We start from the raw sequence: 19,048 nt of genomic DNA, 5'->3' as shown, positions 1-19,048 counted from the left end.
TTGTGGGGAACAGTCAGTGCAAGTCTAGCTACGGAGAGAGCAGCATTACTGACAACATGATATGTGCCGGGTTACTAGAGGGAGGCAAGGATTCCTGTCAGGTGATCATCTATTTACCTCAGTTTGTTATTGTCTGCAGACATTAGTTCTTATCGCATCTAAAAGACGTGTTTCTGGTCTTTAAGGGGGATTCAGGAGGTCCAATGGTGAGCAAGCAGGGTGACCGCTGGATTCAAGCAGGAATTGTAAGTTTTGGAAAAGGATGTGCTAAGCCAAATTTCCCAGGAGTCTACACCAGAGTATCCCAGTATGAGAGCTGGATCAACGGTGTGATCAACACCAACCAGCCGGGCTTCATTAGCTTCACATCCAGTGGGATTGGCGGTGACCTCAATGTTACCACTAAAACTCCAACAACTTTGGCAACACCAACTCCACCTGAACGTGAGTGCCTGTAGTTTTCATCTACTGAATCCAATCCAATTTATTTATAAAGCACTTTTAATTACCAAAGGGACCAAAGTACTGTACAAATTACATAAAAACACATAAAACATTAAAAATGACATTGTAAGGAAACAAGCATAAAATACAGAAATGGAATATAATTAAAATACATTAGCAGCCATGCATTAAAACAATAATAAAATAAGCAGACACTAATATCAACTACTCACATGTCAAAGGCCAAGGCAAATAAATTATTTTTAAGAATAGATTTAAAATCAGACAGTGATGTAGCCTGTCTTGTTTTAGCCCATTCCACATTTTAGGACCTGCTACATCAAAGGCAAGGTGTCCCCTAAACCTCCGTTTTGTTTTATGCAGCTGATAGCTGACCTAAGGTAGCGGAATGGTGTATAATGGTGCAGCAGATCAGAAAGGTAGCAAGGGGCAAGGCCATGAAGAGGTTTAAAAACAAATAGAAGAACTTATAAATGAATCATTAAATGTATGCAAAGCCAGTAAAGTGAACCTAAATTTTTTCCTTTTTTTGTGGCAATAAGAATTGTTGTCTTAATGCCAAAAAGAGCCCAACAGATTTTACGTTCACAAGTGGAGCCTTACTGCTTTTGCCATAGTGCTCTGCTTGATTATATATATGCAAGAAGCTTTATTAGAATTTATGCTGTGACTATTTCATGTAGACCAAAGAAAAAATGCTAAAAGGGAGAAAAGGTGAAAAAAGGAGAGGAAAGGGAGAGAACAACATCATCTGAGGCTGCTTCTACTAATAATACTACGTTGTAGTGCTTCCAAAGAGAAATAGAGAAAGAACAGCAAAACCAATCGATAAAATATTACAGGTACAAACAACCAATGCCTTGATAACATCACTGAAAAATATACAGTATTATTTAATACAAAATGTATAAACAGCTAACAGCTAAACATACTAATAGGGGCTTTCTGTATAGAAGTACCTGAATCGAAGCACCTGTAGGTGTTTGGGAGAGTGCGCCTGTGTATGTGAGGTTTATTCATAACAAAAATGCTCAATAGTGGTTGTGAGGTGCTAAATCTATAGACGTGCCCCACAGAGCACTAAGGCAGACGCCAGGGGAACCTGGTGCCCAAGAGGGGTCAACACAAGGAAAGCTGCCTCCCCCATCTGAGGGAAGAGCAGAGATGGGCCCAATAAACTCCTCAACAGCCACAACGGCAAAGTCCCCGGAACTGAAGGAATGAGCCTGTGGGCTCCGGCGGCAGCCACCTATGACGGAGGAGATCTAGTCATGGGCACGAGGGACCCGAGGCCCCAGGGGCGCTTCGGGTCCCTGATGTATTCATCATTGTGTGCGCCAGATGAAAGACGTACCGCTGCATTTTGCATTCTCTGTAGCTGGGCAATATAGAAGCCACTAACCCCCACATAAAGTGGATTACAGTAGTCCAGCCGAGTTTTGACAAAGGCATGGATTACTGTCAAAGTCCTTCCTGGAGAGAATTGGCGTTATTTTAGCCAAATTCCTTAACTGGTAGAAGCTGGACTTCACAACTGCCCTTATCTGACTGTCAAATTTAAGGTCAGCATCCACATTAAGCCCAAGGTTAGGAATAAAAGCTTTTTTAAATTGGGACAAATAACCTATCTCAATAAAAGGAGTCTGCTGTGGCACCAAAAAAACATGACTTCTGTCTTACTCTCATTAAAATTTAAAAAGATAATCCAAGCTTTTAAGTCATTGAGACATTTTAGTAGTGAATTGGCAGACTGTCGGTCCTTCTTTTTAAGTGAGATGTAAATCTGACTATCATCAGCATAACGATGGAAGAGCACACCATGGTTCCACCATGGTACCAACAGGAAGGAAATACATTACAAAAATAATCAATCAATCAATATTTATTGTCAACTACAATTTGCATTGTAATCGAAATTACAGTTTCAGTACAACAGTCCATCACATACATCACATACATTTGGGGGGAACGGTTGACTGAGGCCTTGCAAGCCAAAGGAACGCAGCCGTTAGGCGCATTCCTTTGACTGCCAAGGACCCAGCCGTGACGCAGTTTCCTTAGGGTGCTGCCTTTAACTCTGTGGAAAGATAGGAGCCACATTTAGGGAGCGAGAAGAAAAAGAGGCATATTTCACACTTTATCCTTAACAGGGTACAGTTTGTGAAAAAACAGCACAAGAAAAGCACATATGACGAGACAACATTTCAGAAGAGGGTTACATTGGAGGCATTAGATGTCACATGTGAGTCCCATGTAGCAATGAGCATCAGTTGTGTGTGTGAGTTAGTGTGTGCAGTTTGTCCATGGACGCTGTCCAGAGACCATTTGTCCTTGATATGATGGAAAGTTTATCAACCGACGCCACAGTTCTGAACGCATCCACAGGTGTTTGCGGGGGGAGGGAGCGGGGGAGCGGCAGAAGGGGGCTGTAGACTGAGCCCTGAGGTTCCCCACTTGATACTGGGACAGAGGATGACATATAGCAGGGCAGTCAAAAGTAGCCGGTCAACGGCGGCAAATCGCCGTCTGTAGCAGCTCCTGTCGCCGCCTACTTTTCCCCGATTATACATCCCAAAAATCAGCTTAGCATCTGTCTCCACTGAGAGCAACATTAACGAGTGATTGGGTTCCTTGTTCCAACCGAGATCCTACTTTTCCGATCAAAACACAGACCGGTGTTATGCCGAAAAGTGCAATAAAACCGTGAGAGCCGACGTGAGTTTTGAAACTGCAAAGCTTTTTAAGCGGAAGATAAAACGTGCACAGCAACCGCGTTCATAGACCAGTGTGATGCATTCACGAGCGTCAGAAAGCTATGGTGCATTCAGGAGCATGGGACATTTCAAACTTACAAGGAAAGAGGCATAAAACGGAATAGAACTTAACTCAAACAATAATCTATTTATCCAGAAACAGCGTGGGCTTTCTTACAATACTGAATTCTCTATAATTGTATTTCTGATATTTTTTGATTATGCACATCTGTTAGCTTTTTATTCTGAAAAATCTATAATACTGTAACCTCTGTTGAGGGCTCAACGAAAACACACACAGGGTCGGGTAGCCAGAACAGTCCGTTTAATGGCGGAACACACAGGTCTTTTCATTCGAACAGATAGCCTTTTCGCTCACGGTTCGCTCCCTCTTCTCTGCCGCTAAGCCTCATGGGAAAACACATAACAACATAACAGCACCCTCTAATCGCTACATTGCCCCCCCTCAGATGGTTAGCTGTCCCCAGCAACCAGGAATGCCTAAGTGAAATGAACCACAACATTGTACAACAACAGAACTCTTAATCCATTACGAATTAACTACAAAGTCTCTGAACCGTGCAGGAAGGCGCCGTTGTCTGGGGTTAGCGCGCCGGGACTCACCCATGACAACTTGAGGCGTAGGAGAAACCACTGGCAGAGGGTCCGTCTCCAGCTCGCCCACCGCAGGTTTGCCTGGCTGATATGGGGCCAAACGGTCCCGGTGAAGAACCACCAGCCGGCCCCTCTTGCGCAGCCGCACCCGGTACACCACATCAGAAAGCCTGTGAATCACCACAGATGGCCCAGCCCACTGACTGGTGAGCTTTGGGGACAGTCCTTTTTTCCGTTCAGGGCAAAACACCCAAACCTTGTCCCCAGGCTCGAAGTTCCTCTCCTGACAGCGCGAATCATAGGCCCGCTTCTGCTTGAGTCCGGCTGCAGTTAGGCACTCCCGAGCCAGTTCATGAGCAACCCGCAGATGCTGCTTTAAATCACAGATGTAGCGCAGCCCTGGCCCAACAGGTTGCTCCGTTCCGGGGGGTGGTCCAAACACCAAGTCCACTGGGGTGCGTAGTTCATGGCCAAACATCAGCAAGGCAGGGGTGCAGTGAGTAGACTCCTGGACCGCTGTCCGATAAGCCCACAAGATGACAGGCAGGTGTAGATCCCAGTCATGTTGCCGTTTATCCACCAGAATAGCCAGCTGGGTGGACAAGGTCCGGTTGAACCGCTCAACCAGCCCATCGCTTTGAGGGTGAAGTGGCGTGGTTCGTGTCTTCTTGTTGCCAAGCCTCCGGCAGACCTCGCCAAACACCTCCGCCTCAAAGTTCCGGCCCTGATCACTGTGCAGCTCCTCGGGGGCACCGAACCGACAGAACATCTCGCTCACCAGTCTTGCAGCCGTGGTGGCAGCGCTCTGGTCGGGGATGGCATATGCCTCCGGCCACTTAGTGAAATAGTCCATGGCAACTAGGATGTAGCGGTTCCCTCTTTCCGTCACAGGAAATGGGCCTAGTACATCCACACCCACTCGTTCCATTGGAGCACCCACCTGGTACTGCTGCAAGGGGGCATGTGAGCGCTGGGTTGGCCCTTTCTTTGCTGTGCAAGCATCACAACAATGGACATGGAGCTCCACATCTTGGCGGCAGCCGGGCCAATGGAATCTCGACCGGAGGCATTGCAGTGTCTTAGCGACTCCAAAGTGACCTGCCCCCACAGAGCCATGGACCATCTGGAGCACCTTGGCCCGCAATTGTTTGGGCACCAGCAACTGAAGAACGTCACGCTGTGCTGCTGGAGCTTGCCACTGTCGATAAAGGAGCCCACCGTGGCAGCAAATGGTGGACCACTGGGAGTACAGTGCCTTAGTCTCTGGATCTAGAGCTGCTATCACCTCCCAGGTGGGCCGCTGGCCAGCCTCCACCCACTGCTTGATCCGAGCGAGAACAGGGTCCCGATCTTGTTCCTCCTGCAGTTGTTCGGCCTCCATAACTTCCACACCATCCACAGACCCTTCGGTCACCCTGAGACACCTAGGATGTTGTGGGTTTTTGCTGATGACTTGTAGAGCCACGGTCTGGGGGCCCATTGACTCACGTCCTTCCACCCGTTGACACTGCTTACAGCCAATTCCTGTTGCACACGGCCGGCGGGACAGGGCATCAGCATTGCCATGAAGCCGACCAGCCCGGTGAACGATTTGGAAGTTGTAATCCTGCAGTGCCTCCAACCACCGTGCTAGTTGCCCCTCTGGCTCTTTGAAATTCAGCAACCAGGTCAGGGATGCATGGTCAGTGCGAAGAAGAAACTTCCTCCCATAGAGGTAGTGGCGGAAGTGTCGAACTGGACAACAGCCAGCAACTCCCGCCGGGTGACACAATAGTTCCTTTCTGCCCGGCTGAGGGTGCGGCTGTAATAAGCAACAACCCGTTCTCCTGTCTCTCCCCCTTGCGAGAGCACCGCCCCAATGCCTCCATCACTGGCATCAGTATCCAGAATGAAGGGTTGGTTTGGGTCAGGATACTGCAGTACTGGGGCCCCCACCAGTGCCATCCTGAGGGCAGAGAAGGCAGCAGCACAGTCTTCATCCCAGTGGAAAGTTTGTCCCTTTTGGGTCAGCCGATGCAGGGGGCTGGCGAGAGTGGCAAAGTCCTTTACAAATCTCCGGTAATAGGAGGCTAGCCCCAAGAAGCTACGCAGCTCCTTAGTGTCCCGAGGCTCTGGCCAATTTCTCACTGCACTGACCTTGTCTGGGTCTGTAGATACTCCGGCTGCACTGATGATGTGGCCCAGAAAAGTGGTCTCTCTCCGGAGCAGGTGACACTTCCGTGGGTGAAGTCGCAGGTTAGCCTGGCGAATGGCATCAAACACTTCCTGAAGGTTGGCCAGGGCAGCCTCAAAACTGTCTGCGTGCACCAGAAGATCATCCAGGTAGACCGCACAGCGGCTTCGTGGAATATGGGCCAACACCCTTTCCATGAGGCGTTCAAAGGTAGCTGGGGCGTTGCAGAGACCAAAAGGCATCACCTTAAATTGCCACAGTCCCTGACCAATGGTGAATGCTGTCTTTGGGCGAGCTTCTGGAGACAGTTCCACTTGCCAATAACCGCTGCGGGGGTCAAGGGAACTGAACCAACTGGACCCAGCAATGTAGTCCAGCGTATCGTCAATGCGTGGGAGGGGGTAGGAGTCCTTGCGGGTGTTTTCATTCAGTCGTCGGTAGTCAACACAGAACCGCCAGTCTTTGTCTTTCTTTCCCACCAGCACTACCGGTGCGGCCCAGGGACTATTGGAGGGCTCTATGACATCAGCCTTTAGCATCTCTTCGATCTTCTTCTCTGCCACAGCCCGCCTTGAAAAGGGCAGACGGTGGGGCCGTAGACGGATAGGTCTCGTTTCTCCAGTGTCGATGTCGTGCTGTACCAGATTAGTGCGAGTACACTCCTCATCCTTAGCAGCAAAAATGTCAATGTAGGCCTCCAGCAGGTCCTGTAACCGTTCACTCTGCTCCTGATCCAGTCCTCCACAGCTTCGCAGGCACAGCTCCCGTACAGCCTGCCTTGTCTCCTCTGATGGCAGTTCTGCATGTGCCTCCTCCGTCTCCACCAAGTCATCCAGTGGTCTTTGAGGAGCCCTGTTGCGGTCTTCTGCTAGTGTTGGTGCATTAACCTGTTGCACCTTCTCTTGACATTGGGAGTGAAGTTGAACGGCTTTGTGGCCCACTCGGAGCGTGGCTGAAGTAACATCTATTATGCCCCCCCACGCCGCCAGCAAGTCCAATCCAATAATACAGGGGTCCTGGATTTTCGCCAGCCAAAACATGTGTTGACTTTTCTGACCCTCCACCTCCACATCAAGGACCCGCCAGCCTTTCATCCTTGAGCGCTCCCCAGTGGCCGTGGTGATGTATTTCTTAGTTAGGGACCATCCTCTAGGACTTGGTGCCTCTGTCCCAGGCAGTATGCCCGGTCGAACCAAGGAGGCCGTGGAGCCAGTGTCTATCAGAGCACAGAGGGCAACACCATTTAGCATAATGTTCACATATAGTCCATGTGGGCTGCCCAGTCGCCCCAACCGCATTGCATTTTCAGTTGTAGGGGTGTATTCTGGTGGTGGCAGGCCCCCTCCAGTACCACCCCCAATCAGTTTAAAGGAGGCTGTAAGTCTCCTTTACGTGGAGCTGGTGCGGGACAATCACGAGCCAGATGCCCCAGCTCTCCACAACGGTAGCACTCTGGTCTTCTTCGTCGCCGACCCCCGGATGGTGCTCGCGGTTGGACAGCTGTTGCTTGTCTCAGGTTATCCTCATCATCGCTCTCAGTACAAGCTTGGTTTGCATACAGCCTCACCCCTGGAGCAGTATTCTTGACGCTTAGAATAGGCTCTACCCTCTCTGCCTCCTCCAGCACCGCTGCCCAGCTGTTATGAGAGTGGACACTGATATGTTCACGAAGTCTGGCTGGCCGAAGTCCCCTAATGAAGGCTTGGAGAGCAAGTTTCTCCTGTATTGCTTTCTCCAGATCAGGGTAACCTTGTCGCGTTTGTAGCAGAATGTCAGCTGCATAAGAGCCTAGGGACTCACTATCCAGGCGCCGGCGATTTATCAGCTGTTCCCTTGCATGCTCGGCATAAATCCTTCTGCCGAAACACCTCCGAAGAGCTTCCTGGATCAACGGCCAACTGTGGCGTTCTTCTTGGCGTAGGTCAGACAGTACTTGTAGGGCACCCCCCTCTAAGCTCAAGGCGACTTGAAGCGCTGTCTCCTCTGGGGACCAGCCACCCAGTTCGGCAGCCATCTCCACCTGGACAAGGTAACCATCCAGTGCTGTCTCCCCATTATAACGCGGGAGCTTGGGTAGAGTTGGAAGGTGACGCCGTCGGGGAACCTCCTCCCTAGCAATCCTCTCCTCCGACTCTTGCCTTCCGATGGTAGGCGGGGAAGCAGGGACGGGGGCACCCGCCAGCCTCGACAAAGGCCGCTCACGGACAGCGCTTGCTCCATCCGGTCGGCTGCTGCTGTCTCGAGTGTCCCTCGCGCTTTGCTCCGCCGTCTGCCTTAACAAAGGCAATTTGCTTCTTCTTTTCCGTCTTTCCGAGCCAGGCTGCTCCTCTGTGAAAGCGAGTTCTTCTTCCAGTTCGGCTAGCAGCCGTTCAATGTTCTGTAATGATGTAATTTTTAGCATCCCACTTCTGACACCAATGTAACCTCTGTTGAGGGCTCAACGAAAACACACACAGGGTCGGGTAGCCAGAACATTCCGTTTAATGGCGGAACACACAGGTCTTTTCATTCGAACAGATAGCCTTTTCGCTCACGGTTCGCTCCCTCTTCTCTGCCGCTAAGCCTCATGGGAAAACACATAACAACATAACAGCACCCTCTAATCGCTACATTGCCCCCCCTCAGACGGTTAGCTGTCCCCAGCAACCAGGAATGCCTAAGTGAAATGAACCACAACACATAACAACATAACAGCACCCTCTAATCGCTACAATATTACATATAATAAAATATAATATTACAGCAGCAAATTATCAAAGTTTTTCAGGGGATGCATTTTGTGTTCGTCTCTAGAATCCTCGCCGATGATATGATATCATGTGTGTGTAATAAGTGCAAGTGAAATTAAACTGAGATAAGAGATTTCGAAAAGAGCGATATGACTGAAATAAATTCAACATGTAAATTCAATTTCAAATTCCAACCCTGTATTTTTATCATAACAATTCGACTTTGTTCGTTAAGAAATGTTATGATCGTTTTTAGAACAGAACTGTGAATAATAATAATAAGATGAATAGACCTCACCTAATCTGATCTGTTTTATGTGGTGTTAGTAATTCAAATTAAACAACTTTTATGCAAATGGAGATTACCTTACCTTGTTAAAACATGATGATAACATCATGTGAAAAAATAATGTTTTAAGAATAATGATAAAAAAGAAATGTTTTTGAAGAATTGATCATTCACATTTTTTGCCTTTTATTGAATTTGACACATGCACACTGACTATATTCTTTAAATAATCACCTGTCTTGAAAGCTTCCAAAATATATCAGGGAGAGTCTATTTTTCAAAATTCTCCCCTTCGAGGCTCGGGCACCGGCATAAGTGCACCCTCCTACTTAATAGTGTGCGGCCTGCTACTGTAAAAAAGTTTGACTGCCCTGCATATAGCCTTTTATATTGTCAGGTTTACAGGAGCTGGACTGAAGTGCAGACAAGAGCTCGGGGGTTGCATGATGAGTTCAATGCAATTTATTAACTTAACGTACAGGCTTACAGGATAACAGGCTTACAGGAACCAGGAACACAGCATGGTTAAGGAGCAGAAGCTAAGTGTAGTTATTAAGGGTATTCAGAATGAGTCAATGTGTCTGACAGTGTGAGTTGAATTCAAAGGGGAAGAGACAGAGGGAAACAATGGCGTATAACAAGGCACAGGTGAACTGGGTGAAGCAATCCACTGCAGGGAAGGAGGGACAATGACTTGGATTTCATTGGAGCAACAGAGTCAAAAAGAGTCTGACAGGTGGAATTAAACCATGACGAAAGTTCCGCAGTTTTAAACTGAGCAAAGGGACCAAACCAGACAAACCACAACACCTAAACTGTTTAACCCTTAAAGGTCTGGCAGCCCGGGGAAGGTCATGAAGTACACAGGCTACTATTTTAAAATAATCAATAATATTAATCAAATTAGTCAAGAACAATTCTTACAAACACTCAGCTAACATGCCTGCCAGTTTCTCTTCTTTTAAATGGCACCAAATAATTTGGGTATGCATTTTACAGGCACTCTATAAGGACAAATGTTAAGAGCAAAACATTGTAAATATTACAAGTAATTTCCTATTTTTAAATATCTTTTCACATTTATTTTTCAGAGCATGTGACATACCTATCTGGTAAGTTAAAGCCTTTCTGCTTTTAATTTACTTTAATATTATATATGTGTTTTTATCAGTGCACACAGAGCTGAAAGATAATTATTTTAATTTAATCTTATGTCAGAGTGTGGTCTGGCACCGCTCAACACCAGGATTGTTGGAGGAGAGGACGCTCCTCCAGGCACCTGGCCCTGGCAGGTCAGTCTGCACAACTTTGAACACTTCTGTGGAGGATCTCTGATTACTGACCAGTGGGTCCTGACTGCTGCTCACTGCCTCCAAGGGTAAGCAATAAGACAAGAGAAGATGCCTCACCTTAGAGCTAGATGACTGATGAGTAAAAAAAGGTGGTGAAGAAGGAGCTGATATGTGAGAAGTGCCCTTTATAACCAAAGCTGTAACCTAGATTTTGAAAAAAGATAATTTGTTATGTTTGACAAAAATCTTCTGTAAGAAAGTTGTCATTTTTAAAGAACCATCATTTTATTTCTTTTTAGGTTTAAGAAACTTTTTTTTTTCTCCTGGGATTAAATTATGTAGATAAAAAAGCCATAATTTCCAAATGAATGAAAAGAGAAATAGATCTAAAAATGTATTACTCTTGCCATGCAGCAAAAAGATCTTGTTTTCAAATCCCAGCCCGGGGTATCTCTGTATGTTCTCCATGTGGATGAGTTGCTTCTCTCCAGGTACTCCAGCTTTCTTCCTCAGTCCAAAAACATGACTGGCCGGTTAAATGGTCTCTTTAAATTGGCCTTAGTTCAGAGAGTGTGTGTGATGGTTGTTTGTTTGTGTGTGTCTCTATGCTGTCCAGTGATTAAATTGTCCATGGTGAACTCCACCTCTCATTTGGACAGCTGGGGTAATGACCATTAGACACAAGCACCATCCCATTGCAGGGTAGAAATGGGATGGTGGTGGCGGTAACATTGGTCATCATTTGACAAACAAAGGTATTGTTATTAAGGGTGTTTATGGAAGCTCTAAGGAGCCACTTCGGAGTCTAGAGCTGCAGGTTAGAGATAATGGGGTTTTCCTCGCAGAGAAACAATTCTACTTATACGAAAATACGACTTATAGTCCGTATTTTCCGGACTATAAGTTGCTCCAGAGTACAAGTCGCACCAGCCATAAAATGCATAATAAAGAAGGAAAAAAACATATATAAGTGGCACTGGAGTATAAGTCGTATTTTTGGGGAAAATGTATTTGATAATATACAACATCAAGAACAGACATGTCATCTTGAAAGGCAATTTTAAATAAAAATAGAACGGAGGCAACAACAGGCTGAATACTTGTACGGTTAGCTTACGCTACATGACACAACTGAGATGTGCCTGGTGTGTTAACATAACATATTAAAAGCTATTCAGATAACTATAGCATAAATAACATGCGAAGAAGTTAACCAAAGCGTCCGTGTCACTCCAAATAACTAAAATCCAGTGAAATCTTCATCCTAGTTGTCACTTTCAAATAACTCCGTTAACTCCGGAGGTAGAAGCTGCGGCACTTCTGCTTCTACGTTGCTTACGTCTGATTCAACGCAGGCCTAGAGCGCCCTCTTGCGGTTTGGTGTGAAAATAACAGGTGTAATGATATACCGGTAAAAATGTGTAATAATTTCACACATAAGTCGCTCCAGAGTATAAGTCGCACCCCCGGCCAAACTATGAAAAAAAAACTGCGACTTATAGTCCGGAAAATACGGTATTTTAAGCATGAAATTAACAAATCAGATTTAATGTTCTGCGGATTCAAAGTACATACCATCTCTTACAGAATTCAGAAACACATTGTTTTAGGTTGTTTTAAGTTATTTCATGTTACTTTTGTCTGTCTAATCAAACAGGATCTATAGCCCTGCTTATCTGACGGTGTATCTGGGCCGTGAGGTTCAGAACGGATCTAACCCAAACGAAGTCTCCCGGACAGTATCACAGATCATTATTCATCCTGACTACAACTCACCCATTTTCAACAATGACATCGCCCTCCTCAAGATGTCTGAACCAGTGAAGTTCACTAGCTATATCTCACCTATTTGCCTGGCAGCCTACAACAGCACCTTTCACAGCGGGCTTGACTCCTGGGTTACTGGCTGGGGCAACATTGGATTTGGGGGTGAGTTGAAAATCAATTGAATCTCATTAAAATTGCAGTGAAAGCAAAAGATGGTGCTGAAAAACTCTGTGTAGATATGCTATAAATCACATAACTAAAGCATGTTCTGTTTTATCTAAATAGGGCATTTTTCTGAAAAAAATTAAATATTAATGGGTCAACCACCAGGTAGCACACATCACAACAGCAAAACGAGGACCCAGGTTTATCACCTCACACAGTGAATAAAATAAAAAAAACTCCAAAGCCCAACTATTAAGGTGCAGTTCATCGAACCTACTCTTTTTGGGTCGCCTGGCTTACCCCCTCCCTACTCGGTGTATCCTCACTCATTCTGTGATTCAACAGCCCAGGAAGAGGGAAACACTTCGTGGGGGTGGCTTTTGCCCTGGCCCACAACCTGTTTGCAACTTTTTACACTGTAATTAAATCTGCAAGAAAAGAGGTGGGTTCACTAAAAACTCTGCTTGAGTCAGCTTGGGTTGACCTTGCTCTTCAGCAGAGTCGGAGCAAACCAAGTTGGCACTGAAAAAGTAAACTGCACCAGAAACACTCTGAAGTAAGCGGAGCTGTGCAGTGCACCAATAAAATGAACCAATGGAACTGGGCCTTTAGATGCTATAGACACGCTAACCTGTTGTTAGCAATGCATTGAGGAACAATGTTTTTTGTCCTACTATCACAAATATAGACATGTAGTTTGCCAGGATGTAGTTTGTTGTTTTTGGTAACTGGCTGAAATCTTCCTTTTTAGAGCCTCTTCCTTCACCAGGAAACCTTTCGGAAGTGGACGTGCAGGTTGTGGGAAGCAGCCAATGCAAATGTGATTATCGTGCAATAGATGAAGACGTGATTACTGACAACATGATATGTGCTGGGTTTCGGGAAGGAGGGAAGGGAACCTGTCAGGTATGTTTAACTATTTTGGTCATGTTTTGCAATATGCACTTGTTTTTTTTCCTCACCTGTCCGTCCGTCCGTCTTCTTCCGCTTATCCGGGGTCGGGTTGCGGGGGTAGCAGCTTCAGTAGGGAGGCCCAGACGTCCCTCTCCCCGGCCACTTGGGCCAGCTCCTCAGGAGGAATCCCAAGGCGTTCCCAGGCCAGCCGGGAGACATAGTCCCTCCAGCGTGTCCTGGGTCTCCCTCTGGGCCTCCTCCCGGTGGGACGTGCCCGGAACACCTCACCAGGGAGGCGTCCAGGAGGCATCCTGACCAGATGCCCGAGCCACCTCAACTGGCTCCTCTCGACGTGGAGGAGCAGCGGCTCTACTCTGAGTCCTCCCCGGATGACTGAGCTCCTCACCCTATCTCTAAGGGAGAGCCCAGACACACTATGGAGAAAACTCATTTCAGCTGCTTGTATCCGGGATCTCGTTCTTTCGGTCACGACCCACAGCTCGTGACCATAGATGAGGGTAGGAACGTAGATCGACCGGTAAATCGAGAGCTTCGCCTTTTGGCTCAGCTCTCTCTTCACCACAACGGATCGGTACAGCGCCCGCTTCACAGCAGACGCTGCACCAATCCGCCTGTCGATCTCCCGCTCCATCTTCCCCTCATTCGTGAACAAGACCCCAAGATACTTGAACTCCTCCACTAGGGGCAGCACATCCTCCCCAACCCGGAGAAGGCACTCTACCCTTTTCCGGTTCAAGACCATGGTCTCGGATTTGGAGGCACTGATTCTCATCCCGGCCGCTTCGCACTCGGCTGCGAACCGCTCCAGTGAGAGCTGTAGATCACGCACTGATGAAGCCAATAGGACCACGTCATCCGCGAATAGCAGAGACGCAATCCTAAGGCCACCAAAATGGATCCCCTCAACACCTTGGCTGCGCCTAGAAATACTGTCCATAAAAGTTATGAACAGATTCGGTGACAAAGGGCAACCTTGGCGGAGTCCAACTCTCACTGGAAACGAGTCCGACTTACTGCCGGCAATGCGGACCAGACTCTGACACCGGATCCCTCGGGGGACATGGTCGAATGCCTTCTCCAGATCCACAAAGCACATGTAGACTGGTTGGGCAAACTCCCATGCCCCCTCCAGAATCCTGCTGAGGGTGTAGAGTTGGTCCAGTGTTCCACGGCCAGGACGAAAACCACACTGCTCTTCCTGAATCCGAGATTCGACTATCCGACGGACCCTCCTTTCCAGAACCCCTGAATAGACCTTACCAGGGAGGCTTAAGAGTGTGATTCCCTCTGTAGTTGGAACACACCCTCCGGTCCCCCTTTTTAAATAGGGGAACCACCACCCCAGTCTGCCAATCCAGGGGAACTGCCCCCGATGTCCACGCAATGTTGCAGAGCCGCGTTAACCAACACAGCCCCACAACATCCAGAGCCTTAAGGTACTCAGGGCGAATCTCATCCACCCCCGGGGCCTTGCCACGAGGAGCTTTTTAACAACCTCGGCAACCTCAGCACCAGAAATGGGAGAACCTGACCCAGGCTCTGCTTCTGCAACAGAAGACGTGTTTTGTTAGGATTAAGGAGGTCTTCGACGTATTCCGCCCACCGAAACACGACGTCCCTAGTCGAGGTCAGCAGCACACCACCCCCACTGTAAACAGTGTTGGTACTGCACTGCTTCCCCCTCCTGAGACGCCGGATAGTGGACCAGAATCGCTTCGAAGCCATACAAAAGTCTTTCTCCATGGCCTCTCCGAACTCTTCCCACGCCCGAGTTTTTGCCTTGGCGACCAGCCGAGCCGCCTGCTTTGAACCTGCTTTGAACAAAATGTTTCTGATCCTGAAGGGAGATTCTGGAGGTCCACTAGTGAGCAAGCAGGGGGATCAATGGATTCAGGCTGGAATTGTGAGTTTTGCTGCTGGTTGTTCTGAACCAAACCTCCCAACAGTCTATGCAAAAGTGTCCCAGTTTGAGAACTGGATCAAAAGCCAAATCAACGGAACCCAGCCGGGCTTTCTCGCCTATGTGTCAAACGGGACAGAAGATGTCCACAACTCTTCCTGTGAATCACCTGTTGTCACCTCGACAATAAACATATCTGAAGGTCAGTACCTCTCATGAAAGAATTTAGCAAAAATAAAAGTTAATGCTGATATTTAAATTTATTTGGTGTTGTTGGAATTCTAAACAAGAACTGACTTCCTAGAGTTATTGAAAAAAGAAACGGTGGGTTGATGAAGTTCCAGCACCTTTATTGAGAAACAGAGCAGAGATCGCATAAATGGAAAGTACTCGAAACCCACGGTTCGACCACCTGCCTGTCTGCACTGTCTCTGTCTCCCCTCTGTCTCTGGGCTTCCCCAGGGGCGCCTCCAGAGATTTTTCATAGGGGTGGCCAGCTGGGGCCACTTAAAACTGTTGGGGTGGCACTCTGAAACTAAAAGCCATAATTTCAGGATTTTATTCTACGGTTGTAGTAAAGCTGCCTGTAGAAAACTAGCAGAAAGACTTAAGTAAACACCTATTAATATATTTTGGTTTATTGTGTGATTTTTAATGTTACTAATGATCTAATGTGCATAGACACAGACTAATAACAGTACAGTTAACATTTTGAGTTGAACAATAATTGCTTTGTATTGTGTAGTCATGTAGGATTACAGGAAGGTGTAAATTTATTCATTTATTGAAAACTACTGGGGAAAAACAGATACTGGCAGATAAAAATAAAAGCAAGAACAGAAATTATATCTTTATTTATGCAACAGGAATTTCAGGGAAAACAGGGAACAACAGTCATATTTTGATTACAAGGTTATACTGTATGTGTAAGAAACAGTTATACCTTTACTTAGTCTGAAACAAAAATAATAATTACTTTTGCAAAAATAACTTCCCAGAAAAGACCATAGTCTGGTAACCATAGTCTCCAACTCTGGTTATCAGACTCAATTCAAGCCATTTATATGTGTTTTACCAGTCATTAGAAAAGTATCTTCTTCTGTCTCCTTGACAGGTTCGAGGGAAGATTTTTAGTTGTGGCTGCTTGGGCCGCTCAACTCTTGACTGGGATATATAATTGATTATATAATAATAATAATGGGATTATAATGAAACAGGAGCGAAAGACTGTTGTTTTGACATTAAAATTATAATGATGACAATAACAATAAATAATACCAGCCTCTCCATAGTAATGATCAATTCTAGCTGTATTAATGGCCTATCTGCATTTCGATTCGAAAAAAAACACACACACACAATCCTATTAATTACGAGCATCATATATATATATATTCTATCTATATATATTATATATATATATATATTATATATATATTAGATATATATTATATATATATGTGTTTATATTATATCTGGTGTTTATGTTCTATAATGTATGTTTCATATATGTAGTATGTCTACTCTCTATCATCTTATATCTCTCTACATGATCTATCTCATATCTCTCCATTTTATCCTTAGATTATTCTTCTCTCTATGTCTCTCTCTATTCTCTATCTTTTATCTTTTATATATTCTGTTGTGTGTAATATTATATATATATATATATGTATGTATATATATATATATATATATATATATATATATATATATATATATATATATATATATATATATATATATATATATACACATATTCCGCTGCCTTCTCCACATGGATTAATCTACCTAAAACTGATGTTTCCTATTATCCCTATTTCATTCTCTTCAGTATGTGGTCAACCATCACTCAACACCAGGATTATTGGAGGAGAGGAAGCTCCTCCAGGCAGCTGGCCCTGGCAGGTCAGTCTGCACATCTTTGGCCACATCTGTGGAGGATCTCTGATAAACGACCAGTGGGTGCTGACTGCTGCTCAATGCGTCAATTGGTAAGCAACAAAACTGGAGAAAATTCCTAGCCTCAGAGCTGCATAGCTAATCAGTTCATGAACTCATACAGATATCATCATTTAAACAGCAAAGTAGAAGAATTCAAATATCTAAATTAACCTGACTGATTAACATTTGTATAATAGTATCTGAAATATTTATATACAACTAATCTTTAATGTTCTTTGCTTACAAAGTTTTCAAACTGGTGTTTCAATAAATCTTTAATTTCAATGTTAAAATATCTTAATTTCCTTATTCACCAGGATTGGTAGCAACCCAGCTGGTCTCAAGGTGTACCTGGGACGGCAGAGTCAGGAGGGATCCAACCCAAACGAAGTCGTTCGGACGGTATCAAGGATCATTTATCATCCTGACTACTATTTTGGTCCTGACAATGACATCGCCCTCCTGAAGCTGTTCACACCAGTGAATTTCACCAGTTACATCTCTCCGGTCTGCCTGGCAGCCTCAAACAGCACCTTCTACAGTGGAGTGAAATCCTGGGTTACTGGCTGGGGAAACACTGGAGTTTTTGGTGAGTTTAAGAGAACTCCCACATATGATCAGAAAATGCAATAAACTATGCTGAACTCATTGGTGTAGATAAAACCATCACAAAGTTTGGTAACATCTGTCAATACAATGCTGTCAGTATCCTGATAAAGTAATGTAATTATTTAGTTCGCTTAGTTACAAAAAAGTTACTTATTTGTTAACAAACTGAATTTCCACATTCCTTAGATCCCCTTCCTTCACCAGGCAATCTTTTGGAAGTGGAGGCACAGATTGTGGGCAGCGGCCAATGCAGATGTGATTACAGTGAAATACTTGGCAATGTAAATTCTGACAACGTGATATGTGCTGGGTTTCGTGAAGGAGGGAAGGGACCCTGTTATGTAAGTCTTACGTCATTGGATCATTACTGACTTTCTGCATTTATTCCTCAGCTGCTTTAAACAAAATGCCTCTGTTCTTAAAGGGAGATTATGGAGGTCCACTAGTGAGCAAACAGGGGGATCGATGGATTCAGGCTGGAATTGTGACTTTTGGGATAGGCTGTGCCAAGCCATTTTTCACAGCAGTCTATGCAAGAGTGTCCCAGTACAACAACTGGATCAACAGTCACATCACTGGAAACCAGCCGGGGTTCATCCACTTTTCATCCAACAAGACCGAAAGTGACCTCAATGTTAACTGTACAACACCCACCTTCGACCCGATAACAGTAAACATATCTGAAGGTACTGCACACTAAATCGTATAGAAAACCATATGATGGTAACACACAATCATTCAACAAGCATTGTTGAATGATTGCATTATTGAATGATTTGAAGGAAACCAGTTTAACATCCTGACTTCAGATCGGTTTAACTGATTTGATAATCCAGTTTAATCTCATTTCCTCTCAGTATGTGGTAAACCAGCACTCAACACCAGGATTGTTGGAGGAGAGGAAGCTCCTCCAGGCAGCTGGCCCTGGCAGGTCAGTCTGCACATCTATAACCACATCTGTGGAGGATCTCTGATCACAGACCAGTGGGTGATGACTGCTGCTCAATGCGTCTTTTGGTAAGCAACAAAACTGGAGAAAACACCTCACCTCAGAGCTGATCTGCTTCATTTTATGGCTCACTCTTACCCATCATAAAGATGAGAGTTCATATGTATCTGGACAAAAGAAGCCTCTATTCAACATTTACAAACACAGTGGATGCCATAAAACATTCATTAAAATTAAAATTAAGAGGTGCCCTCTACGCTCAAAGTTATTACTGGCAAAGCATGTGTTAATATTAAAGAAATTAAAGCCTTAAAGTCGCTCCATTTTAGCAGCAAAGAAAAATAATGAAAAGTACCTGTGATGGAGAAAACAAATCACCTGAAAACATAAAGGATGGGTTCAGAATCTGTCCCTAGGCTGGAGATGGATGTTGATTCATAATAGATCATGGAGAGCCCTAATGTGTTCACACTTGAAACAGAC

The 19,048-nt window shown here is 45.4% G+C and overlaps 1 protein-coding gene across 1 annotated transcript; it reads left to right on the top strand.

Moving 5' to 3' along the window:
• The first annotated feature begins 11 nt into the window (after nt 1-11).
• Nucleotides 12-17,416, top strand: LOC105924135 (serine protease 27). The gene is made up of 8 exons (XM_036148754.1): nt 12-101; nt 186-444; nt 10,116-10,136; nt 10,243-10,402; nt 11,974-12,245; nt 13,000-13,154; nt 16,898-17,057; nt 17,325-17,416. Exons 1-7 carry the CDS (start codon nt 57-59, stop codon nt 17,012-17,014), a joined length of 1,029 nt encoding a protein of 342 aa, XP_036004647.1. The 5' UTR covers nt 12-56; the 3' UTR covers nt 17,015-17,057; nt 17,325-17,416.
• Nucleotides 17,417-19,048: the final 1,632 nt, after the last annotated feature.

This window comes from Fundulus heteroclitus, chromosome 16, assembly GCF_011125445.2.
Source record: "Fundulus heteroclitus isolate FHET01 chromosome 16, MU-UCD_Fhet_4.1, whole genome shotgun sequence".
NCBI lineage: Eukaryota > Metazoa > Chordata > Actinopteri > Cyprinodontiformes > Fundulidae > Fundulus > Fundulus heteroclitus.
Note: the sequence above shows the minus strand (reverse complement) of the source record. Positions and strands in the feature narration are given on the sequence as shown.

Bases quoted from the DNA above. Each gene is read 5' to 3' on its own strand.
- LOC105924135 (XM_036148754.1), top strand. From the start codon at position 57: ATGATATGTGCCGGGTTACTAGAGGGAGGCAAGGATTCCTGTCAG. The intron at 102-185 runs GTGATCATCTAT...CTGGTCTTTAAG, and splicing joins GAGGCAAGGATTCCTGTCAG to GGGGATTCAGGAGGTCCAAT. The intron at 10,403-11,973 runs GTAAGCAATAAG...CTAATCAAACAG, and splicing joins GCTGCTCACTGCCTCCAAGG to GATCTATAGCCCTGCTTATC.